Source organism: Prinia subflava, chromosome 5 (genome assembly GCF_021018805.1).
Source record: "Prinia subflava isolate CZ2003 ecotype Zambia chromosome 5, Cam_Psub_1.2, whole genome shotgun sequence".
NCBI lineage: Eukaryota > Metazoa > Chordata > Aves > Passeriformes > Cisticolidae > Prinia > Prinia subflava.
The window spans coordinates 3,705,552-3,730,924 of NC_086251.1; the positions used below are offsets into that span (position 1 = coordinate 3,705,552).

Genomic DNA, 25,373 nt, shown 5'->3' on the forward strand with positions numbered 1-25,373 from the left:
AGGGTGGAGAAGGAACACTGAGGTAGAAATGACGTGATCAGTAGGTAACATTAGGGAGAATTTGGGGAGTAAACCCTGAGGTAATTATGTAGGAACAGTGTTATTGGGAAAAAATCTGACAATTTGTAGGGGACAGAGTGAACATTTTGGGGATCAGAGACAGAACCTGTGTGGGTTTGGGTTTAAAATCTAGTTAGTATACAGGGGACAAAATCGATATTCTGCTAGTAAAATCTGAGTTCATCTGTAGAGAAAACAATGGATATTTTGAGGTAAAAAGGAAGCAATCAGTATTGGGCAGGTAGGGAAAATTGAGGGGGTAAAATGTGAGATTATGTCTAGCAGAGAGCAGGAACATCCTGAGGTAAACTGAGGGAATTGCTGTGGATTACAGGCGGGTAAATGTGGGGATAAAACTTGAGGGAATCTGCACAGTAGAAAGGTAAAATAGTTCAGTTAAAGAAAGTTGACATTATCACTCCCTACAACGTCCTGAGGGGTGGCTGTAGCCAGGTGGGGTTGACCTCTCTCACCAGGCAGCACTGACAGAACCAGAGGACACAGTCTCAAGCTGCATCAAGGAAAATACACGTTGGACATGAGGAAAAAGCTTTTCATGGCAAGAGTGATCAAGTACTGGAATTGTCTGCCTGGGGAGGTGGTGGAGTCACCATCCCTGGATGTGTTTAAAAAAAGATTGGATGTGGCACTCAGTGCCATGGTTCAGTCGAGGGCAGGGAACAGGTTGGGCTCGATGATCTTGAAGGTCTCTTCCAACCTTGTGATACTGTGAAGTTGAAAAAAAACTATTTTGATGTAAAAATGAGGTAGTCAGAGGTGGAGAGGTAGGGAAAATTTCAGGGGTAAGGTCTGAGGTGATCTGCAGCAGAGGGGATGCACTCCATGGGGTAAACTGAGGTAATTGGTTATGGACAGGTAGGGAAATGACTGGGGGGATAAAAACTGAAAGCATCCATAGGGTAAAGAGGGAAAATGTTGAGGTGGAAATGAGGAAATAGGTAATGAACAGGCAGGGGAAATTTGGGGAGTAAAGCTTGTGGTAGTCTCCAGGGTGGAGAAAGAAAGCTTTCTTGTAAAAAATGAGGCAAGCAGAAGGGGACAGACAGGGAGAATTTGGGGAGAAGGTCTCAGGTGATCTCTGGGTGAGGGAGTGACTGTTGTGAGGTCACCTCAGGACTCACTGTGTCCTCCTTCCTTGGCAGCAGCTGGCAGGGAAGGGAGGAGAGGCCTGGGGCTGGAGAGGGGCAGGAGAAACTCCCCTGGCATCACCAGGGCCCCTGTGGGGAACAGAATGGGCACTCTGGGAGCAAATGGAGCTGCTTGGATTGTCCCTTTGGGGCTGCTGGGACTGAGGGAATTCCATCTCTGTGGCTGCTGCCATTTCCAGCCCAGGGGCTTTGGCTGGCAGGGCAGCACAGAGATTGTTCCCAGGGTGGGGCCCAGATTTGGGGTTCAGCTTTGCTGCTTCAGATGAATCAGAGCTCTGGCCCTGAACTGCCTGCTGGATTGGGAGGGTGGAATGAGCTCCCAGTGCCTCCTGGAGTGTGGATATTCCTGTACAGAGTTACCATTGAACACCAGCTGTGCTAGGAACCAGCAGAGCTTCCAAGAGAGCTCAGCAGGATGGGGTAAGGACAGGCTGACACTGCACAGAATCTGCTCTTTAAACCCCTCATTCCCCAGCCCCACTGCTGCCCCGGGGTCACCTGGCAGAGCTCCCTGGAATTCAGCTGATCCCAGCCCTGAGCTCGGGCTCCCGTGGATATTTTCCAGCAGGAGGAGGTGCTGGCCGGACGCACCCCCTGTGCTGGGGCAGCCCCTGTGCCATGGGAGGACATCTCTGCCTGCAGGGGCTCAGCTCCTTCCAGAGCCCCAGCAGGGCCCTGGGAGCTCCTTTCCCTCAGGACAGGGCTGCACATCCCTGCCTTCAGCACACCTCCCGTGGGACCCACCTGCAGCAGCTTCCCATCCCTTCTGCCCTTCCAGCTGGCTCCATGGAAAACTCCAAACCTCATCCAAACAAATGTGTCTGACTCCAACCTTTTATTTCAAGGCCTCTCTGAGGGCATTGCTTGGGATTCAGTTTCTGTGAGGGAATTCCCTTGGCATTAGCACTGCTGACAGAGAATATCCCCAGGCTGGAAGGGAAGGGGCTGGCTGGGACATACCTGGGGGTGCCTGGGAGCTCCAGGAGGTGGCACCGGGAATTGCTGTCTGAGCTCCTCTGCAGACCCAACGTGCCGACATTCCCAGGCATTCCAGCTGTTCCTTGGGCTGTTTTTGGGATGTCCGTGGGCTCTGTCCGGGCTGCAGCATCTCCGGGTGCCTGTGGAGAGCAGCCCCTGGCCTGGGAGCTGCAGGCAGCCCCTCAGCCGTGCCCGTGCCCATGCCCATCCCCAGGATGTGTTTGGACGCTGCTGCCCTGGGGGGACACTGGGGCACAGCTCCTCCCTGCACATCCAAGGGCAGCAGGGGATGCTTCCCTTCCTGGGGCTCCTGGGCCTCCTGCCCACACTGCCAGGAGCTGGGACACACAGAGGGAGCACCAAGGAATGTTCCTGGCAGGAGCAGGAGTCCCCCAGGGCTCCCTGCAGCTCTGGGCAGAGCAGCAGCCCCGGCCTCAGCCCCACCCTGGTTTTGGGCTGGGAACACTGACCTGCAGCAAAGGCCCCTCTGCAGGCAGGAGCAGCCCTGGCGCTCTCCAGAAGAACTCTGGCCATGGAGCATGGGAACCCTCAGGGCTTTTGCTGCTCATTTCTCCCTGGAAAGGGACAGGGCTGAGCACCTTAACAGCCCTCAGGGAAGTGCTGGAAAGGGCCGAAATCGGGGTTATGGAAGAGCTTTGTGCTGCACACAGCTGCTCACCTGTGTTAGTCCATGGGCAGGTGTGGCCATGGAGCTCTGCTCTGGGGCACTCCAGGGGCTGCTGTGGGAAGCAGCATTGGCATAAAAGAAGGAGCTGCCCTGGCACAGGAATTCCCTTGCTGACACTGGGCATTCTCATCTCAGGCAGGGCCTGAGATTGCTGAAAATGCCTGGGCTGTGGGTGCAATCCCCAGATGAGCCATTCACACCTGGTGCGCTTCTTGTGTCCCTTCCCACTCGGGCTGTCCTATGACACAGAAATAAAAAGTAAACAGTTTTTACCGGCCTTTCAAACCCAGTGGTTTTTGCATTAGAGAGTGCGAGCTGCAGAGAAAGGGGGGGAAAGGAGGGAGAGCATCGGGTCTCACCTGGCAGCTGTGCCAGCGGCACCGCCCGAGCCCCGGCAGGGCCCCGCTCCCGCCCCGGGCACGGTCGGAGCAGCAGCGGCAGCGCCGGGCTCGGCCCCAGCGCCCGGCCCGGAGCGGCTCCTGCGGCCCGCGGCGCTGCAGCCGCGCTCGTTCGGGGGGCGGCGGCCGGGAGCCCCCGGGGCTGCGGGCGGGGCCGTGCGCGGGGAGTGCGGGGGGCTCGGGGGCTCCGCATCCCCGAGGGGGCCGCGGGCGGAAGGAGCCGCCGCGGGGCTGGGCCGGGCGCGCGCCCCGGGAGGCCGCGGACCGGGAGCGCGCCCCGAGGGGCCGCGGGCCGGGAGCGCGCCGCCGCTCTGTATCCATCAGGGCCGCCCCGCGGGCCGGCGGCGCTGAGGGAGCGCTGGCGCTCAGAGCGTCCCGGGGCCGGGAGCAGCGGGCCACGAACCTCGGCAGTTCCAGCCGCGATCCAGCGCCTGCTCCGGGGAAGCGCCGTCCTCCTGGAAAGAAGAGCACCTGCACAGCCCCTGTTTCCCGGGGTCGCAGCAGGATCTGCCCGGAGCCCCAGCGGGACCCCAGCCCCGACCGCAGTCGGAGCAGCAGCGGCAGCGCCGGGCTCGGTCCCAGAGCGGCTCTTCCCCGCCGCGGTAATCCCGGTTCCGATCCCGGTTCCTGTCCCTGCCCCAGTCCCGCCCCGGTCCTGCGGCCCCAGGACCCGCAGCCCGCCCACCGAAGGAGAAGCGGCTTCGCCCGAAGCCGCAGCAGGCACGGGCAGGACCCGGACCCGACCTCTCGGTCCCGGGTCCCGTTCCCGGCCCTACCTCAGCGCCTCGAGCTCCGCGCGCCGCCGGGAGCAGCCCCCGGTTCGCAGCTCCGAGCACCGGTCCCGCCGCATCCCGGGCTGAGCCTCCACTGCAGAAAGCGGCGCGGGCGCGGCTCCGCCGGGATTTACGGGCGCGGGCGGGGCGGGGCCGGCTCAGGTGTGAGGGGCAGGGCCTGCACAGGTGCGCGGGGCCCCAGAGCGCCTGCGCGGGGCGGGGCCGGGGGGATTTAAACACCGGGAATCGAGTTTGTAGCCATTTGGCCCTCGGCGCTCGGTGGGGCAGGATGCTGTCCGGCCGGGCTCTCTATATCTCTATTTCTCTCTGTACTTCTTTTGCTTTTTAGTTCTCTTTATTTCTTTTTATTTGTGTTTCTTTTTATCTCTTTTTCTCTATAGCTCTCCCTTCTCCCCTCCCTTCCGCTCCTCCCCCACCCCCTACTCCCTCCCCCCCCCCAAACCCCCTCCCCTCCCTCCCCCTCCGGGCCTGTCCTCGCCTGCCCCTCTCCCTCTCCCCCTACACCCCCAGCCCTACCCTACTCCTCCACCTTCACCCTCCTTCCTCCACCCTTCCTTCCCCCCGGTTCCCACCTGCCCCCTCACCCCGCTCCCCTTCCCCCCAATTCCTCCCCACCTGCCCTCAATTCTCCCTGTCCTTCCTTCCGCTCCGCCTCCCCATATTCCCCTTCCCTCTTTTTTCCTCTGCTCCTTCACCACACACCTCTGCTCCATCCTCATCCTCCACCCGTGCTGCCCCCCACCCCACCTTCCCTCTCCGTGCTGTCCTGCACACCCCGACCCCCTCGCCTGCGCCCCTTCCCTGACCCGCCCCTCCGCCCCCCTATTCCCGTTCTCTCTCCTCTCTCTCTTTCCCCCGCAGCCGCGGGGCTCGGGGTGCCGGACAATAAAGCCCACGGGGCCGCAGCCGGCGCCCCCTCCCTCCCTGGAAGCCCCACACGGGGACAGCCCCGTCCGGCGGGTGTCCCCATTCCGGTCAAACACACGGCCCGACACCGCCGGGGCTCCGGCTCTCCCTACATCACACTGGGGTGTCCCGGGGGGGCGGGATGGAGTTAGGGGGGCCCCCTCGGTAGGAGGGGGTCCCGGGGTGGGCTAGGGAGGAAGGGCCCCCTCGCTAGGAGGGGGTTCCGGGGAGGGGGCTGGGCCGAGCCCCGTCCGGAGGAGGGGGCCCGGAGGAGAAGCCGGGGACTGGAGAGGGGAAGTCCCCCCTCCGCCCCGCCCCATCCCCCGGGCCCCCCGCCTCCGGAGGGGGCCCGCCCCGACCCCCCCCCAGGGACCCCCTCCTCCGGAGGGGGCCTTCCCTGCCTAACCCACCCCCTACCCCGGGACCCCCTCCTAACGAGGGAGCCCTCCTAACCCACCCCGGGACCCTCTCCTAACGAGGGGGCCCTTCCTCCCTAGCCCACCCCGGGACCCCTCCTAACGAGGGGGCGCAGCCCATCCCTCCCGCCCCCAGGACCCCCCCGAGGAGGGGCCCTCCCGGACCCCCGGCGCCGCCGGGGAGCCCCCACTGTGGTGCGGGGGCAGCCGGAGCCCCGGCGGCGCCGGGCGCTCCTTGAGACCCGCACAGCGGGACCCGCCCGGCGGGCCCGGCCCGTGCGGGGCTCCAGCGGGGGCAGGGGGCGCCGGCTCCGGCCCTCTGGGCTTTATTGTCCGGCACCCCGAGCCCCGCGGCTGCAGGAGAAAGAGGGAGAGGGGAGAGAGGAGAGGGCAGGGAAGGATCGGGGCGGGTTCGGGAGAGGAGGGGCAAGGGAAAGGCCGGGTGGGAGAGGGAGAGGGATGATGGACAGAGGAGGGGAGAGGGATGATGGACAAAGGAGGGGGAGAGGGATGATGGACAGAGAAAGGGGAGAGGGATGATGGACAGAGAAAGGGGAGAGGGGGAACAGAGGGGAGTCGGGTTGGGGAGAGGGGAGCGAGAGGGGCGAAAGGAGGGGGCGGTCGGGGATGTGCAGCGGAGAGAGCAGGGGAGGGGGGGAGGGCAGGAGGGGGCTGGGACGGAAAGAGAGAATGGGGGGAGAGAGAAAGAAGCTGGAGGGGGAGAAATGAGGAGATAAGGGGGGGAAGTAGGAAGAGGATAAGGGCAGGAGAAAGAGGGGAAAAAAGAGGGGTAAAAGGGGGAGCCCGGCCCGGCCGCAGCCTCCTCGAGCTCCGAGGGAGAAATGGCGGCGAGAGGGAAAGCTGGAGATTAAATCACCTCGGCCCCGCCCCGCGCAGCCGCACTGGGGCCCGGCGCACCTGAGCGGGCCCGCCCCGCGCACCTGAGCCGGGCTAGGCCCCGTCCCCGGAACCGCCTCCGGCCCCGCCCCGGGGCCGCCCCTGAGCCCCGGGTCCGCCCCTGGAACCGGCACCGCCCCAGAGACTCGGCCCCGCCTCTAATCCCGCCTCCGAGCCGTGGCTCCGCCCCCTGGCTCTGACCCCCGCCCCTGAGTCCTGGCCCCGCCTCCGCCTCTGCCCCAGGCCCCGCCCAGCCCGGGATGGGGGCGGGACCATCGCTGCCGGCCCCGCCCCTCTCACCCGGGCCGGGGCTGCCACCGGCACCGGCACCGGGGCCTCGGCTCCGGGCCCTGCCGGGGTCTCTGCGGGTCCCGGGCGGTGCCGCCTCTCCCCCGCCGGGCGCGCTGCGGGTCCCGGGCCCGCAGGACCGAGGCGGGCTTGGGGCGGCCCCGGGACCGGGAGGAGCCGCTCCGGGCCGGGCGCTGGCCGAGCCCCGCGCTGCCGGTGACGCCGGGCCGGGCCCCGCTGCGAGCCCCGAGCCCCTCCCGGAGCCCGCGCCGAGCCCCGAACGCGGCCCCGGGGCTCTGCTCCGAGCCTCTAAATGCACACCTGGGTCTCTCTGGGATCCCAAAGCTGCCTGAGGGACCCTGGTTTCCAGCCCCCAAACCAGGGCTCAATGTCTGTGTCTGCACTTGGCCCAATGATCACAGTTTGGAGCCCCCAAAACGCAGCCCTGGCTCTCTCTGGGAGCCCCAGAACTGCTCCAGCCCGGGGGGTTCGGAGCCCCCAGGAGTGCCCCGGCCAGGGGCAGAGCCCAGCCGGGCACCAGCAGCAGCTCCCTCAGCCCCAGGGGATGGGGAAGGGACCAGAGACACAAATCCAGCTCAGAACAGTTTAATAATAATGGAAACCAAGACAAATACAATAATTTAATGTTAATGGCAACACACAGTAACAGTGAGAGCAACAAGGGCAGTGAGTACAGTAATGAAGAGCAGAGAGAGAAAAACCCCTCCACACTCCCCCTTTGACATTAGAAATCCAAAATGTGATCCAGAGCACCATCAACTCCCAGTGTGGGGCATTTCCACATTGCTGTTCCTTTCCTTGTGTTCCATCCTGGGGATTTGTGGCTCTGGCTGCTCCTCTGAGCGAGGGAAAGGCTCCTGTGCTGTTCCCAAAAACACAATTCCTGGAATTAGTGCCCTGGGAGCCCAGGCCAGCCCTTCCAGTGCCTGAGGGTCACCCAGAGGGTCTTCACCAGCACGAAACGAACATGCCATCCTGGTGCAGTGCATTTCCAGCAGGATTGGACACTCCTGGTCAAGGTGAGCAGTCCATGAAAACTGGACCGGTGACAATCCACAGGGGATTTTCAGTTGGAGACTTCAGATCAGAAACTCCGGTTCTTTTCGGCACCTCTTGCCTGAACGTTTCCCTGCAGGAAGAGCTCAGTGAGTATTTTTACTGACCACGTTATTGCCAAAGCAGGGAAAGCCAAGCAGGGTTCCCTGAATGCCCCCATCCCTTCCGAGGCCATCTGCTCCCAGTGGTGATGGGCAGAGCCTGCCCGGAACAGCCTCCAGGGGGATGAACTCCCTCATTCCCAAGGTGAATGGTTCTGGCGTTATCCCTGTCCCTGCTGTGCACAAACCCCGGAGCTCCAGGAGCTGCAGCAGCTGCAGGCAGGTGTTTTCCCTGCTCAGCTTTTCGGGATGTGGCTGAAGGGCCCTTCCCTGTCGGCTCTGGGAGTTGTCCCTGCCACAGACCCCGCTGTGACCTAGCCCTGCTGGAGCCAATTCCCTGTCGTGGCCACAGCCTGCAGGAAAAGGGGAAAGAGCCCAGCGGGCCCCAGCTCCAGCCAGGAATGGCTCACACAGGCTGTGGGTGCTCCTCCTGCTCTGAAGGGAGCTGGGATGATTCCCAAGGCCTGGGCAGGGCTCCCTGTGGAGCAGCAGCACTTCAGTTCTTCAGCCAAGGCCTTTTCCTGGGGCTCTGGGGCACAGGATGAGCCACACATTTGTCCCTCCCTTATTTCTCACACACTCCCAGACTGAGGCCCTGCTCTTTCTGCCTTCCTCAGGGGCTGCAGTTTCCCACTTCTCAGCAGAGCAGTGTCTGCAGCAAACTGCCAGAGCTGTCCCATTCCCGAGTACAGAGCTCAGCACAAGGGAAGAACAAAGGTTTTAGCACTCACCATCTTTAATTTTCCTTTCTCACATCAACTTGCTCCGGCTCTTTCCATCTCAAAGGTTCCTGGTCTTTGTGTCAGCCCCAGAGGATTCTGTGAGGAGATTTCACACCCACAAATCAAGATCCAAACCCACAGGGTTGTCCATAAATGTGGAGCAGTGTTGGCTGCTCCAGTGCATTTCCTCCATGAGCACAAGTTCAAAACCACGACACCACTTCATCATTCCCTGGAGCTGGTGCTGTAACAATGAAAAACTGATTTTCCATGTCCAGAGATTGTCCTGCTCAGGCTATGAGACCTTCGACTGCACGGGGTTCCCTCCTGAAAACCAGAACACAAGGAAAACCCCTGGGGAGCCGTGGGAAGGAAAGCTGCTGGCACAGCTCTGATTTCACACATGGATTTTACAATCCCTTGGATCTCGTCTGGGCCTTCCCCCCCTCCACTGCCGATCGCCTCCCTGTTCCCTCAGAACGCTCCTTCTGTGCCCCACATTAACGCGCATTTTACCCCAAAATGTTCATTGTGCCCTTAAAGAATCCGCCCTGGAGCGACGCCCCGGGCCCCGCACGGCCGAGGCAGCTCCGGAGCCCGCAGCTCCCGGGGCATCCCCGGGGCTGTCCCCGCTCGGGGCTGTCCCCGTTCCCCCCGGGGCTGTCCCCGTTCGGGGCTGTCCCCGTTCGGGGCTGTCCCCGTTCGGGGCTGTCCCCGTTCGGGGCTGTCCCCGTTCGGGGCTGTCCCCGTTCGGGGCTGTCCCCGTTCGGGGCTGTCCCCGTTCGGGGCTGTCCCCGTTCGGGGCTGTCCCCGTTCGGGGCTGTCCCCGTTCGGGGCTGTCCCCGTTCGGGGCTGTCCCCGTTCGGGGCTGTCCCCGTTCGGGGCTGTCCCCGTTCGGGGCTGTCCCCGTTCGGGGCTGTCCCCGTTCGGGGCTGTCCCCGTTCGGGGCTGTCCCCGTTCGGGGCTGTCCCCGTTCGGGGCTGTCCCCGTTCGGGGCTGTCCCCGTTCGGGGCTGTCCCCGTTCGGGGCTGTCCCCGCTCGGGGCTGTCCCCGTTCCCGTTCGGGGCTGTCCCCGCTCGGGGCTGTCCCCGTTCCCGTTCGGGGTTGTCCCCGTTCTCCCGGGGCTGTCCCCGTTCCCCCGGCCCGTTCCCCGTTCCCCGCTCCCCTCCGAGCCCGCCGCAGTCTCCCCCGCTGTCTCCGGCCCGGCCCCGCTGCTCCCCGGGCTCCGCCATTGCCGCTCCCGCTCCGCGCCTGCGCTCCCGGCACAGCGGCCGCGGGTCCTGCCGGGAGCGCCCGGCCCGGGCCCGCTCCGGCTGCAAGTCCGGTCCAGCTCCGTGTCCCGATGCCGATCCCTGTCCAGCTCCGTGTCCCGGTCCCGGTCCCGGTCCCGGTCCCGGTCCCGGTCCCGCAGTACCCGCGGTGCCCACAGGGCGGCAGCACTGAGGGCGCAGCGACCCCGCGCATGGGCAGCGGTGTCAGGGTGCCCCAATTGCCGTCCCGGGGCCGATCCCGGGTTTGGGAATTCCAGCGGGGACAGAAACATCCCGAGCGCTCGGAGCTGTTTTAGTGCCTGCACACGGAGCATCCTGCCCTGCCCCAGCTCTCTATCGCTCCGTTTGTACACACAAACGCTGTATTTTTATTTTCAAACCCTACAGATCCATATTCAGAATTTCTTACAGTCTAAAATCCGAGAGTATAACGCAGCAGATACGGGGGGTTATTGTAAAACAATTCTTATATAAATTAAGAACATTTCTCAATATATAGACAATTAGAATCTCTGCAGTTTTAAGTATTGTAAAAGAATGAAAGCTCACTCTTGGAATGGTGTTCAGAAGTTTAATGAGGGAATAACAAAGGACAGTGTCCAGCCCTGGGGTGTCCCCGGCTATCGGGGTCCATTAGGACAGAGCTGTCCATGCACTGGTACCGTACTCAGTGACAGACGTGTTCATGAGTTTTGTGCACTATTCAAACATTCTTAGGAGCTTTGGATGTTGCAGAAACTTTCCTTTGTTTTGGTTTTCCACCCTGATTTACCTACGTGACATCCTGCAGATCAGGTCAAGGTATTTTGACAGTGTCCAGCCCTGGGGTGTCCCCGGCTATCGGGGTCCATTAGGACAGAGCTGTCCATGCACTGGTACCGTACTCAGTGACAGACGTGTTCATGAGTTTTGTGCACTATTCAAACATTCTTAGGAGCTTTGGATGTTGCAGAAACTTTCCTTTGTTTTGGTTTTCCACCCTGATTTACCTACGTGACATCCTGCAGATCAGGTCAAGGTATTTTATTCCTCCTTGTGGCTGCACCCTCTTATTTCTGATCACGGAGTCACAAATTGTCCTTGTGGCTCCACCCCGTTATTTATTTCTGATCACAAATTCACTAATTGCTCTCTGGTTCTCCCCCTGCCCTGCTCTGTGTCACTCTCAGCCCTTGCAGCGGTCACTCAGCAGATGTGGACACAACATCCCTGCCTCACACAGTTCTCCCGGGCACGCAGAGGTGTTTAACATTCCATGTTTGCCAAGGTCTGCAGGACAGTGCATTTATCACATTATTATTATTTCTGTGAGCTGTGGGGTGCAGATATCAACATAACACAGTTGTGACTCTGCTGTTTCTGTGGAGTGCATGCAGGGCACTCTGACAGTGAGAAATTGGGTTATATCAGCAAGCAGCTGGAAGGGGGTACACACTGCACTCCATTTAAATACTTACAGTCAGTACCAGCATGTAAAGATATTAACAGACAAATGGGACAGCCAGTATTGTAGGGTCGTTTTTAACAACTCCTCCCCTTGGTCTTTCCCGCTGTGTTTGGCTTGAGCTACAACTTTTGGACCTCTGCACTTTTGGCATACTGATACCTTTCACAGATCTCAAATGCCTTCTCTAGGTTTTTATCACCTTTCACTTTTTCCAACACCGTATTTTTCTGCCTTTTTTCTGTGGTTTCTGACTCTGGATTGGGAGGGTATTGTCTTTATTAGCATATTTTGAACCACACAAGTAATTAATGGGATAAGACATGGGATCAAACATGGAAGGAAGATTAAACTTGTTATTCCACATAACACTACAAGGTCTGCCCTTTTCCACCAGGATAATCCAAAAAAAATCTTCTAACCATCCTTTCATTATTTTAAATTTCTATTTTTGGACTGGCACATGGGCTGTTTTCCAGATGTTTCTGGCTGTATCCAAAGCTGCATCCCCAGTATCAGCTTGCAGACAATTTCTCCAACCCCTCCTTCCTCTGCTGACAACAGTCCAGTGCTGGCTGATATTCGCAGCTCTGCTTTGCCTTTGCTCTGTTCATTCTCTGGCCCTGCTCTTTCCCTGGATGCGATTCCTGCAGCTGCTGGAGCCTGATGGTGCCAGTGACCAATAAATTGGGCTGACACCCCCAGCTCCTATCCTGTGCCAGGGGCTGGGCCGTGTCTGCACTGTCCCTCCAGGTGGCCTCTCCTCTCTCCCCACCTTTGGGATCCCAATTTCTCCACTCAGTTCTCTCTCATTTCTTTCTGAGGTGTCCTATTCCAGTGTTCCCAAATCAGCTCCGTCTGGGTTTGGCTGCAGGAAACATCCTGGTTGTACAATTCCCAGAGTGCAACTCCTTCCCACAGGGGAGGGAGTTTTGGATCAGCCCTTTTCCCACATATCCAGAATGAGCCATCTTGTGCTTGCCCGTGTTCCTTTCTTTGTTATTCATGTTTTCCCAAAATTTAGATCTTTCTGGGATCCCATAATAGGGACTCTTCCCCAGGTCATTGCACCAGAAAACTTCAGTCTCCTTTTCATATTTACAACTCTTTTCCCTCTCCTGGGTCTAATGCTGCGTGGGTTTTTCAGGAATCCACCATTTGAAAGTTCCATTACAAACTTTATACTTTTTACAGGAAGTTTGTCCTACATTATCTAAGAATTCTTTCCCTAAGTACCAGTAGCACTCCTCTCCTGTTATTTTTGAACTTGATACCCACTCCTCTGGTTTCCTTCTTTCCTGTTGGTCCTATTCCATTTAAGGAATTGGACCAGGCCCAGGCTCTACCTTTCCATGGTCATTCTTCAGATATTAGGGCCCCCACACACTCAGAAGTTAGTAACACTCAGTTATTTGCTGATTTTTCCTCCCAGACCTACAAATAAATTCTCCCCTAACCTCGGGATTTCTACCTCAGCTTCTCTTTCTCACGGTCTGAGCTTTGCACAGAGATTTCTGTGAGGAGCTGGCTCTGGCCTTTTTGTGAACACTTTGCCAAATAAGGTGTCTCTACAGGTGTTTCAGAGTATTTCCCATGGGCTGCAGGGTTTGGGGATACGAATTATTCTTTCTTAGGCTCTCACTACCTCCCATCACATGGAGCAGTGTCTGTATTCACAATGGGGTCCCTGGTTTTGATTTCCCTCAGCTCCCACTCAGCTTCCAAAGCTCCTCAGGATTGGGAGCATCCACTCAGCCCCACAACAAAGCACCAGAGGTGGCTCCTGCCCCCCATTAGTGTCGAGCCTCTCCTTTTATCTCACAAATCCTGATCCCTCCTGCTGCTTGGGCCTGCAGTTGTGACAGAGCTGCCGCGGTTTCACACTGACCCTGTGCCCAGCCTGGGTGTCCTGCCAGGGGTGTTTCCAGCAGGGAGTGGCTGGGAGTAAATCTGGGAGCTGATTCACCAGGGAGAGCTGATGGGGTTTCTCCGGTAATTGCAGGCTAAAGCAAAAGCTCCAGGATTTATGGGCCTGGTGTTTGTTGGTTTCTGTAACCCTGAACCCCTGAGTGGGGAGGTGTAAAATCCCCACCCGGAGTTAGGAAAGCCTCTGGCCTTTGGGAATCCCAAAGAACTGATACAGCCCACAGGGAGCCCTCTCCCAGTCTGGACTGCTGGGTTGTTTACTTGCCACATAGAGCCTGTGTGCTCCGTTCCAGAGCCATTTCCAGTCCCTCTGTGCAGGTGAGGATCCTCCAGGCACGGGGTTCTGCTGCTGCTCCTTTTATCCACCAGCCTGAGCCCAGCCTCGCTCTGCATCCCTACAGCTCATTCTGGGTGAGCAGGACCTGAAAATGGCTCACCCACGGGGGTTAAAGGTTGGTCTGTCCATGATTAACCAGTGCCCAGGCTCCAGGGCTGACAGGAAATTTGAAATCCAGGGTAGCAGTCTGGGGATTCTCCCCTTTTCCTGAAGATCTCCACAGCCTGTGCTATAGACAGGACACATTTTGTGGCACTGTCCTCCCCTTCTTCTGAAGTGGCAATGCTATTAAAAATCAGAAAGGGTAAACCAAACATCATTTCATGGGGTCAAATCCCTAAGTCTGATCTAGGCTGTGTTCTGGTTCTTAACAAAGCCAGGGCTAGGCATTTAACCCATGACATTGCACTTTCAACCATCACTTTAGTCAGAATTCTCTTGAGGGTTTGATTCATCCTTCCAACCATCCCAAACTTTGTGGATGCCCTGGAGTGTGTAATTCCCACTCCACACCCAGAGCTTGCCCCACCTGCTGCAGCACTTCTGATGTGAAATGGGGTGTGCACTTCGACTTTCCCTCTCAAAGTTCATTTTCTGCTTTCTTCTACCAGTAAGGCAGTGGCAGCCTGAACACAGGTGGGGCCACCCCCACTAACAGGATCTAACAATTCAGACAGGTGAGCTACTGGGTTCTTGGTCTCCCCATTCCTGGGCTAGGATTCCATGGACTACCCCATTTTCTACATACACAGATGAGTAGAAAGGTTGATCTAGAGTGGGGAGACTTAGTGCAGGGGCACTGATCAACTTTTGTTTTAAATCCTTCAATCTCTGCTCATCTTCTTTTCCCCACTGATTTCATCTTCTGTTAATGTTTCATACAGGAACGTAACAGCCTGGGTATACCCTTGTATCCATATCCTACAATACCCTTCTGTCCCTATCCTACAACACCCTTCTGTCCATATCTATCCTACAATACCCTAACAAGCCCCAAGGTCTTCTGATTCCCTTTTCACTTTTTGGCTGAGGGAGTGAGGTTATTCCTGTAGTCCTTTCAGGGTTTAAACACCAGCTTCCTTGGCTTATTATAAGTCCTAAGTATTTTACTTAATTCTCTACAAATTGCAGTTTTTCTCGTGATACCCAAAGCCCTTGATTTCCCAAGAAATTCAGCAATGGTATGGTGAATTCTCAGGCTTTCTCTTCATCCTCTCCCAAAAGGAATAAATCATCCAAATACTGGAGAAGTTTGACTTCTGGCACAACAGGAAATTCTCAAGAGAGTGGGTAATGCTGTACTCAAACTGGGCAATCTTTGTTAGTTATTTTAATTACTACAGGGGTTATGTTTAACGTGCCCCTATTTCCAGGCTTGGCCCAAACTGCTTCCTCAATTTGTTCTTCCTCTTTTGGGAAGTCTGACTGCCATTTTCTCTCCCTCTCAAGCACCCTGATACCTGACTGCACTTGTAAATCCCTCCCCAGCAAATTACATCCTGCCCCCGGTGCTAATAAAACATCCCCATTCCTATTTTGTTTGCTCCTTCCAATATTACCTGTCCTAGAACTGGTACTTTAAATCCTTCTCCTTTTGCCCCCACTACTTGAATTGCATTTTGGCTTTTTTCACATCCTTTTCCAATTTGACAAACACATGTCCTCTCAGCCCCCATATCTACTAAAAATCAAATTCTTCCTCCTGGGTGCCTGCTTTTAAAGTTATCAAGGGCTCCTGTTGATATTTTGCCCCCAGGAGAGAGAGCCCCTGGCACCTCTATCCATCCATTTCTTGAGCCTCCTTAAAGTTTTAGGTCCTTTTCCCTCTGTGGGTAGAGTTTCAGTGACCTTTTCAGTTCAGGTGTGCCACAGGCAAAGAAATGTTGCTTTTGGCATGACTAGAAATTAATGCAGCTGTAGATATGGCAATATCACAAGTCTCCTGCTCACTGAAAATTCTGACAGACAGACTTTCTTCAGCAAGGTTTAGGATCAGAGGCACAGAGCCACATCTCGTTTCTGATTCATTTTGTGGCCACCATCTCCCTTCTTTTGATCCTTAAAACGCACAGTCCTAAGCTGTACTTTGTCATCATTTGGTCAGCTCATGAGGTTTTTTCCTTTAAAATTGCTTTTTCCCAAGGCAGAGAGGCCAACCATTCTGCAACTACCTACCTTTGAGCAGAGGAGCAAATACAAAGTGTCAGGGTGAAAGATTATTCATACCAGCAAGGAAAAGGCATTGCAGGAGACTGGTGAGGGAGAGGTAAAATCTTAAATGCTAAAAATGAACACAGAGCAGCACTAAGTGAAAAAAAAAGTCTATCTGCTTTTAACTGATACAAAGCAAGAAAAATAAATTATTGTAGCTCCTTTAAATCTAGTAAAAATGCATGCATGAAGACAAAGGTGGAAGTTTCCAAGTTAGAACTGCTTAAAACACTTCTTGCTAGGGCTAGCACAGCATTGCACCAGGCAATTTTCTGTTCCTACTGCTCTCCAAAGTCTTGCCTCTCAACAAGATATGGCACAAGAATTCCTAAATTAGAGCAATTGTGACACACACAAACCAGCAAAGCACCCTCTCCCTTCTCCTCCCCTTGTGCTTTCCTGTCTGGAGTGTGTGACCAGGAGAACCTGAAAGGACCCACAGGGACAGAGCTCCCTCCCATCAACAGCTCCCCCATGGTGGAGGATCAAAGGCAGGGGACAAGAGGGCCTGATCCCTTTAAAGGGCATTTTACCCTCCTGAGATCAGCACAAACAAAGGGATCAAACTGACTGCCCATGGCTGCCAGCCAGGCTGCCAAACTGGAACTCAGCACCACGGCAGTGCTTTTTGCTTGGAACACAAAGCAATGATCCTCTCTGTCTCCATCCCTTAACTCCAATTCTGTCAGCTTGCCAGTGTTCAAAAATGGACTGGTTAAGATAGCAGTGAGAGAAAAAGAACAAAATCAACTTCTTTTATTGTGTCAGTACGTAGATTTGCAATGGAGTTACTGACAGGTGAGTATACATGGACCCCATGCAGAGTTCTCTTTTTACAGCTGCACTCAAGGATTGTACTTCAAATATGGTTACACAGATATTTCCCCCCACACACTGACTGCCCCTTAATCCTAAAACCTGACCTGCCACAAAGTTACATGAAATAAAACAGGCTGAGAAAATACTGGAGAAGGACTGCTGTGTACAAAGAAGGTCATTTATAGTATACAATTACTGGTCAGGTGGAACAAGAGTTCAAAAACTGGGCTGCATTACAAAGCATTTCCTCAAACAACCATTGTGGATTATTGCTGTAAGGTACTAATTGGCCTGCTCTAGACTAACTTACAGACATTCATAAAGAGTGAAAATGCATGCTGTAGAAACCTGGACGTTTGGTGCCTTTGTGCTGACAGGACTGAGGGTGGAAGCCACTGGCCTGTCTCAGGGTAGGTTGGCAGCAGTTAGAGGTTTTTTCCTTGTGTGCTAACTGATTCTTTGTATTTCTTCTGTTTCTTTTCAGGGGATTTTTTATCTTCAGGTTTAGTCCATGGAGGGCTGTGCAACTTCTGTAGAGGTGAAAACATCATCAGTGTAAGCACGGGGTATAGAATACACATATACATAAGCAAAAATAAAATGTATGTTAAAAATCCATGGCAACAGTGCACACAGTGCTGTATTTCTATTAAACTGACATGCCAGGTATAAACCATTGCAGCAGAATATGACATTTGCCAGCTGTGCCTAGAAAAGGGTCCTGTTCTCTGTTAAAGGAAGATATTTAACAACCTTCACAGTGCAAAACCACACAAGCCTGATGCTGCACACAGCTTTATATAATTGCATGTGATATATATATAACAATTAGATAGATATATAATTTTGGAAATCTCTCCCTGCTCCTGCTTCCAGGGCTAGAGACATGACACTATCAATTTAAGTTATTTGAACACTAGTTCTTTAAATATTTAATAGTTTGCACATTGTTACCAGTCAGAAAACATTTGGAACAGATGAAGTGCAATCAGATGCAGGCAAAGCCTGAACTAAATAAATAAACTAAATGAACTAAACTAAATAAACAGTCTTCTCTTTTGAGACAGAGCTTGGTGGAGGACATGTGAGTATCCTGCAGTAAACTGCATTTCCTGTAGCTGTCAGTACAACAGTGACTGCATTTCCTGTAGCTGTCAGTACAACCCCAGCCCCTGCTCTCACAGGGAATACCTGGGAGCTGCCCTCTGCTCCTGCTGCCTTCACACCAGACAGGGAAGCATCACCATTCCCCAAACACGTCTTGGCAACCTGGCAACACAGAGGTCACAGAGAACAACTTCAGATTTTTTCCTAAAATATTCAGTTAGAAATAAACAAACAAACAAACAAAATCCCCAGGTCTTCTTTCAAGCCCAGCTGATGACACGGAACAGTTTTCAGAGCTCAGTTTATCCCAAACTCCCATCACCCCTGGGACAGTCTTTAACAATCCAGCCTTGTGCCAGCAAGTTTAACACCTTCATACTGATCCACCTTTCTTTCTTCTTGTTTAAATTTCATCACCAATAGTGATGTTTACAAGTGCTCCTAGGGAACAGAAAAGTCATTACAAGTGTCTTTTGTGGGTGAGGAAATAGTAACAGCTGAAAATCAGCACTGCAGCTAGAACTTAGCTCTATCACCATTGTCTTGTCTAAACTCCAGATCTCTTAGGGATAATAATCCCTGAATGGGAACAGAAAGTCACTGGATGGGGAAGGCAGATGACTCTCAAGGTGCAAAGTCTTGTTACATTAATTGCTGTCATTTTATCCAAAGAATAATGTTATATTCTCTTGTGCTGTCCTGTCTCACCTCTCCCAAAGGCTCTGCTTTATTAAAGGAAGCACCTGGGAAGGCTGTGCCTGATTATTAGAAATCAATAAATTGGTAATAAATATAAAGAGATGTAAACAAGGTTTTGCATCTCCCTGTAATGCAGGCAACATTTCAATGAGGAACAAATGCATTCCTGACATGGTTCAACATTAAATAACAAACTCTGTACCCCTGCTCTTCCTGCAACAGCTCTGCCAGCTCTATGAAGCAGATGCTAAAAGAAACCCGGGTAATAAATATGCACAGACTGACTGCAAAGAGCATTTGCTCCTCAGCACTTTAACCCAGGACATGGATTATAAAATATGTCTGGAATCTGACTGGAAAAGTCCCCTTGACAATGCCTAAAGCACTCATGGTTTCACACAGCCCAGACTGGAAAAAGTCCCCTTGACAATGCCTAAAGCACTCATGGTTTCATAGAGCCCAGACTGGGCCCTGCTTATCAGGTGAGCTGAACTTACATCCTGAGAATCACACTCCTGGGTGCTTTCATTTTCTTCCTTTTTCAAGGCCACGTGAAAATTCTCTTTCTCTGCTGAGACATTTTGCCAGACCTGAAAAATAAAAATATAAAATAATAATTTAAAGGCATTAATATAATTGAGATAAAATATCAAATAAGTCTCATGTGAAAATTCAGGATAACAATGAAAAACCAAGAGGTCATGTACTGCAAACTGTTAACTTTATATACTGCATTTTCAGCAAATTTTATCCAGGGAATTACTAAATATATAAATATAAATATATATAAATATATAAACATATAATATATATAATAAACATACAAATTTATAATAAAAATATAAAAATATTTATAAATAGAAAAAATATATAAATAAATATAGGTTCTCGTTGGAGCACTCCCTTGTAAATGATTATCTCCATATACACAATCAAGATATTGTCTCTAAATGCCAGAGGAGGGGAAAAAGCCATTCCAGGACTCGCCCTGCTGTGCCTCCTGTGGATCCTGACAGGCTGAGGCAGTAGCTGAGGTTTATGAAGAGCCTCAGCTCCCTCAGCTGGGCACAGCTCTCTCTGCTGCCTCCCCAGTGCCCAAACTCGTTCCTGCTCCTGCCTTTCCTCCCTGCACACAAACTGGGCTGTGCTACAGGGAGGGCTCTGTGCCCTCCCAGCCCAGCTCAGCCCTATAAATGTGAGTTCAGCCAATGAATGATCGTTTCTTCTTGGCCTTATTAAGGAACTGACAATCAGAATTTTAAGAGTAGCAATGTGATATCCAGTTTTATAATTATCTTCTGCTTTCTGAAATTGTATTTTAATTTTAATTACATGTACTAAGATTACTAATTTTTGGCTTCAGCCTGTGCACTAACAGTGAATACAACAGCTGCCATATACAAATTACAAATTGGCCATAAGTTAGCAATTCCTTTTTTTACTTCAATATTGGAATGAAAGGAGGACATTGAAGTGTCCTTCAGTCATTCTTCTGTAAAACTTCCTTTGCACTGAAATCACAGAATTCTTCTAGATCTATCTATTGAATCAGTTGAATTCATGACCAAAATGCAGATGAAAATTACTAGGCCAGTTGTTAATCACTGTAAATCTTGACTGTCATGCAATGTTTGAATTTATTGACCCAAAACACTTTTCATCTTTTTTTTCCTCACGCTTTCTCTGAAACTGCCCTTCTCATCTTGCAAGACTGGAATATTCCCTATGGCCTCCTGTCAAATTCACTGACCCATTTTGGCCATTTTGATTTTGGTAGGATTATTTTAGTGTTTTCATATAATCTTTTTTCCACTGAAAGAAACCATGGTAAGCAAATCCCATATTCCTGTTCAGTGGTGTATTATCACAAATGCCCCATCAGTGCCTGACAGGTAAACAATCCTGTGAGTTAGCACCCTCATTTATCTTAAATGCAAATCCATCCTCATTGCAGATTTGTTGTGCAGACATGATCCATTCACCAGTGATAGAATTTGGTTACTCAGTAAAACGTAGCTGCTTCCCGACTAAAAACCCATTTACTGACATAGAAACAGTCTTAGAATCATCCTCAAAATTTGTCCTGATCTTGCAATGAATCTGAAATCCTCCTTAGCTTCAGTCTGATGCTCCCACAGCACCAACTGTCCAAGATGTTAAAGCCCACCAAGAGAGGAATCCTACCTTGGCTCCTGTCCCCTGCAGTGGAGCTCTGGAGCCCTTTGTGCCCGGGGCACTCCGCTCCTCGGCGGGGTCTGGAGAGCCTGGAGCCACCGGGGGAGGCTGCGGGCGCAGCACCGAGGACAGGCACAGCTGCACAGTCTCCTTGAGAGCCTTCAGCTGGGACTGCTGGGGAACAGAAACAGCAGCTCTGAGTGTGCACAGGCACAGCCTCCTTCAGCTGGGACTGCTGGGGATGAGGAACAGCAGCTCTGAGTGTGCACAGGCACAGCCTCCTTCAGCTGGGACTGCTGGGGATGAGGAACAGCAGCTCTGAGTGTGCACAGGCACAGCTGCACAGGCTCCTTGAGAGCCACACGTGTGTATGGTAGAAAATGTGCATATAACATTACACAGCACATAACAGGTATGTGAAATATTACATATAAAATATGGAAATATTTCATAATCATATTAATCCTAAGCAATGGCATACAGCATGTTTTAGTTTATTTTCTTAGCAAATATTTTTGAGAACATGACAAATAATCTGTTTTACATCAGATAAACTTCTCCTGAACTGAAAGCAGGGAATGTATCAAACTGGGAAAAAATGAGTGTTTCTTAAAAAAACAAACAAAGCCAGTCAGTAGAGTGTACTTCAATAGCAAGAGCAAAGACAACCATAAAAAAACTATTAATGCAGAGCACAAGAGGGAAAATTGAAGAAATAGGAGATGGGACATGTTATGACCCACCCCTTAAGGAAAAGGTAAATCAGGTTCTTGTTAATTGATCCCTTGGGGCAGATTAAAATGAAAAACACAGAATTATTTGTGTTTTATACATATGTGTATGTTTTACTTTAGAACAATTTGCTTGCAATGGTAAGCAAGTATGTAAGTTTTGGTTATTACCTACAGTAACATATCAATATAAAAGCATACAAATTACACTTGAGAACATGTGGGGAGAAGGAAGGAAAGGAGGGAGGGAAGGAAGGAAGGAAGGATCACTCACAGATCCAGTTATGAGAGCTGACTGTTGCAATTTAATGTCCATTTTCACAGTTATACGCACAGTCCTGTTTCAATTTAGATGTCCATTTTCACAGTGATCCAGTGAAACAGGACTCACAGTCCTGTTTCAATTTAATGTCCATTTTCACAGTGTACTCACACTCCTGTTTCCCTGGAGATGAGGGGAAGCCCACAAACCCAGAGTTCAGTGTTTGGGCTCACAGGGGAGTGCCCAGGTCCCTCTCCCGAGGGAGCAGCTCGCACTGCCTGATGCCACACTGTGGATAATGCACAGTCCTCTGAGGGAAGGGCCCAGAGAAGAGTCTGGGGACACTCTGGACATCTCTGATGGTTTATTGCACCTTCTAAGACATGGCAGGTGTCTCTCACACCAGCGTGGCTGAGCCAAGGATGTCCCAGCAGAAGGGAAGAACACCCTTTGGGCTGTGTGTGACTGTCCTGTGTGGATGGGACCCTTCAGCCTGTGTGTGACTGTCCTGTGTGTGACTGTCCTGTGTGTGACTGTCCTGTGTGGATGGGACCCTTCAGCCTGTGTGTGACTGTCACGTGTGTGACTGTCCTGTGTGTGACTGTCCTGTGCCAATGGGACCCTTCAGCCTGTGTGTGACTGTCCTGTGTGAATGCGACCCTTCAGCCTGTGTGTGACTGTCCTGTGTCAGTGGGACCCTTCAGCCTGTGTGTGACTGTGCTGTGTGTGACTGTCCTGTGTCAGTGGGACCCTTCAGCCTGTGTGTGACTGTCCTGAGTGTGACTGTCCTGTGAGTGACTGTCCTGTGTCAGTGCGACCCTTCAGCCTGTGTGTGACTGTCCTGTGTCAATGGGACCCTTCAGCCTGTGTGTGACTGTCCTGAGTGTGACTGTCCTGTGTGTGACTGTCCTGTGTCAGTGCGACCCTTCAGCCTGTGTGTGACTGTCCTGTGTGTGACTGTCCTGTGAGTGACTGTCCTGTGTGAATGGAACCCTTCAGCCTGTGTGTGACTGTCCTGTGTCAGTGCAACCCTTCAGCCTGTGTGTGACTGTCCTGTGTGTGACTGTCCTGTGAGTGACTGTCCTGTGTGTGACTGTCCTGTGTGAATGGGACCCTTCAGCCTGTGTGTGACTGTCCTGTGTGTGACTGTCCTGTGTGAATGGGACCCTTCAGCCTGTGTGTGACTGTCCTGTGTGTGACTGTCCTGTGTGACTGTCCTGTGTGTGACTGTCCTGTGTGTGACTGTCCTGTGTGACTGGGACCCTTCAGCCTGTGTGTGACTGTCCTGTGTGTGACTGTCCTGTGTGACTGGGACCCTTCAGCCTGTGTGTGACTGTCCTGTGTGTGACTGTCCTGTGTGTATGGGACCCTTCAGCCTGTGTGTGACTGTCCTGTGAGTGACTGTCCTGTGTCAGTGGGACCCTTCAGCCTCTGTGTGACTGTCCTGTGTCAGGACAAAAGTGCTCTAGGGTAAATGAACTTATGAGAGACACTAATTCTACTGTCAACACAAACTGGAACTCAATAAATACCTGAATCCACCAAAAATCTGGGGAAAAAAATTTTGAGCTTTTTTTTTCTAATTTGAGCATCCTCTTTCTTCAATAATATTCTGGATGTACCTCACTTCATGTATCCTTATTAGTTCCACTGATTTCAGTAGCATCTCTCTCAGGTACAATTCAGATGCAACTCAGCATGCATCTAAATAACTGCAAGGCTTTCATTTGATTTTGCCAAATTCCACCAGAACACTCACAGCTGACAGAGGTAAACATGCTTACATTACATTGCACTTCTTACTTTGTCAAGGGCTGCATTTTCCAGTTTGTCTTTTGCAGCTGAGAGTTTTTGCTCCAGATCTGTTAGCTGTTGTGCCTGTGGGAATCAAGGAAAAAAAGCTGATGTCATCTGCAATGCATTTTTTCATGTGAGAGAGAAAAGAATATAAATTTTACAAGTCATATACATAGGTTGGGTAAGATTTGCTTTTCGTGAGGAAAAAAAATATGGTCAAATGTGATCCATGGATGTGAATGCAAGTTTATAATAATTCAATCCCAAAATTAATTCCATACTATAAAATATTTAATATGCCATAATATCCTTCTGGAAAATTCAAAGTATTCAAATGTGTTTTAATTATTTTGTTCATTAGTCCGACTTGTGGGTGCAATTTGAACATTATGTTTTAAACACTGAGATGCCACTATTGAGGTTATTTGGCATAAACACACAGATCAGAAAACACCCAGGCACTCTTGCATGCAGAAACCTTATGGAATTACACCACCTACTGGTACACAAGGAGGTAACTCCATAGCTTTTCCCCCCATGTCTTTTCCTGGAAATATAAAAGAAAAATTCCCAAGAAGAGCCAGCTCTGCAAGCACACAGCAGGAAAACATTTTGGAGCTTGTGTTTGCAGTGAGGCTCAGCAGCAGCTGCACCATGAGGGGAAGGAGCTCTGCCTCATGCAGGGTCATGGGCACACTGCAGGGGCTCTGAGGATGCTTTCACATGTCCAGTAAATAAAGACAAGTATTTCCTCTCTCTTTACCCAGGGGTGCACAAACCCAGCTTCTTGCTTGAAGGAAATGCACTCTGCAGGAATTTTCCCTTTCAGGGAAGCAGGAGCTCCCAGATCCCTGCAGTTCTCAGTCTTGTCATTAGTAACACACGACTATGCAACCAAAAAGAACAAAGATTCTTGTGCTTTGTACCTGCAAAAACCGGCCTAGCCACTGTTTTCCCTGTTTGAAAAGGCAGCCATAGAGAAGGACACTGGACTAGCCAGTTATCCTTTCTCTCTGAAACTCTGATTAAGTCAATAGACATTGTGTACATGCAGAATAATTGGATAAAATTCTCATTTCTCAGATAAATAGCAATACATTTTTATTTCAACCTAGTATTTCCAAGTGCATTTTCCTTCAACACTATCCCCTGCTCCCAGGTTTCTGGAGTTCAACTCCAGCCAGAGATTTCTTTTCTTGAGTCACTTTTCAAGATCTGCTGCCTCTGCTGATTGTGGCACAGCTTAATGGAAAGCCACACTCCATAAATGCTCTTTAGTGTGACTCCTATAAATTGGTTACCCTGGTCTCTGCTGGGGCAATGACAGCCCTTCCAGCACATGTCACAGAGGAGGTGATGAGCTCAGCAAGCTGCAGGCCTCAGCAGACAGCTCATGGGATGTTTATCAGCATCAGGCATGGGCTGTACTGCCAAAGGAAATGTCAAAAGCCTGGAATTTCCAGTTCCCAGCTATGGAAAGAAGTCTGTAGTTGCATTTTAAAACAGGCATTTATCTCCAGATTTATCACCACAGTCACAGCTTCATTAGTCAAAACCCAACTTGCCTCAAAGTGGGAGTCAAGTGTTTGGTCACACGTGGGAACATCTCCTGTGAACTGCAGTCCCCAATTTCCACTGCAGCACATTTCTTACAGCTGACACTAGTCTCTATCACAGCACCCACATCAGAGCATTGCTTTGGTCCTTCAGTCTGGGGACAGACAGTCCACTACAGAAATATCCTTCTGTTTTATCAGTTTGCAAAATTTAGGTGGAATTATCACTGGTTTGCTAGAGAAAAAAATTATCAAGAAATTGCTAGAGGTCAGTAACTTTTTGGTTTGGAGTTTTTCCTAAACATGGGATACAACATCACTCACAATGAACACGGCCACAGACAATGTTCAAGACTAAACATTGACTCTCTGTGATGCAGAGACACTTCTCATAGAACCAGACCAAGAAATTTCTCACATCATTGATGTTTTTATGTGGTTACCTGTTAAATTATTTTCCAGTACAGCTACACAAATTAACACTCCTGGAAGGGTGAAACCCTGGATGTACAGACAGACTGGGGAAGGAGATGCTGGCAATCAG

General features: G+C 51.9%; 1 protein-coding gene and 1 long non-coding RNA gene across 7 annotated transcripts in view; both read right to left on the bottom strand.

Moving 5' to 3' along the window:
• Positions 1-7,184: 7,184 nt before the first annotated feature.
• On the bottom strand, positions 7,185-9,004 carry LOC134550528 (uncharacterized). The gene is made up of 2 exons (XR_010080355.1): positions 8,504-9,004; positions 7,185-7,744 (listed from the first exon to the last, which is right to left on the bottom strand). It is a non-coding gene; the product is annotated as an uncharacterized LOC134550528 (long non-coding RNA).
• A 7,406-nt stretch (positions 9,005-16,410) lies between these two features.
• The window catches only part of LUZP2 (leucine zipper protein 2), a 76,321-nt gene continuing 67,358 nt past the window's right edge, over positions 16,411-25,373 (bottom strand). For 5 of the 6 annotated variants that reach the window (XM_063397590.1, XM_063397594.1, XM_063397588.1 and 2 more), the window contains 5 exons: positions 23,280-23,354; positions 20,493-20,657; positions 18,806-18,898; positions 17,694-17,771; positions 16,411-17,032 (listed from right to left, as the gene is read on the bottom strand). In XM_063397590.1, coding sequence (XP_063253660.1) covers positions 16,928-17,032; positions 17,694-17,771; positions 18,806-18,898; positions 20,493-20,657; positions 23,280-23,354 — 516 coding nt within the window. In that variant the 3' untranslated portion in view covers positions 16,411-16,927. The remainder of the gene's footprint in view (positions 17,033-17,693; positions 17,772-18,805; positions 18,899-20,492; positions 20,658-23,279; positions 23,355-25,373) is intronic. The other variant, XM_063397593.1, reaches the window with a different exon arrangement.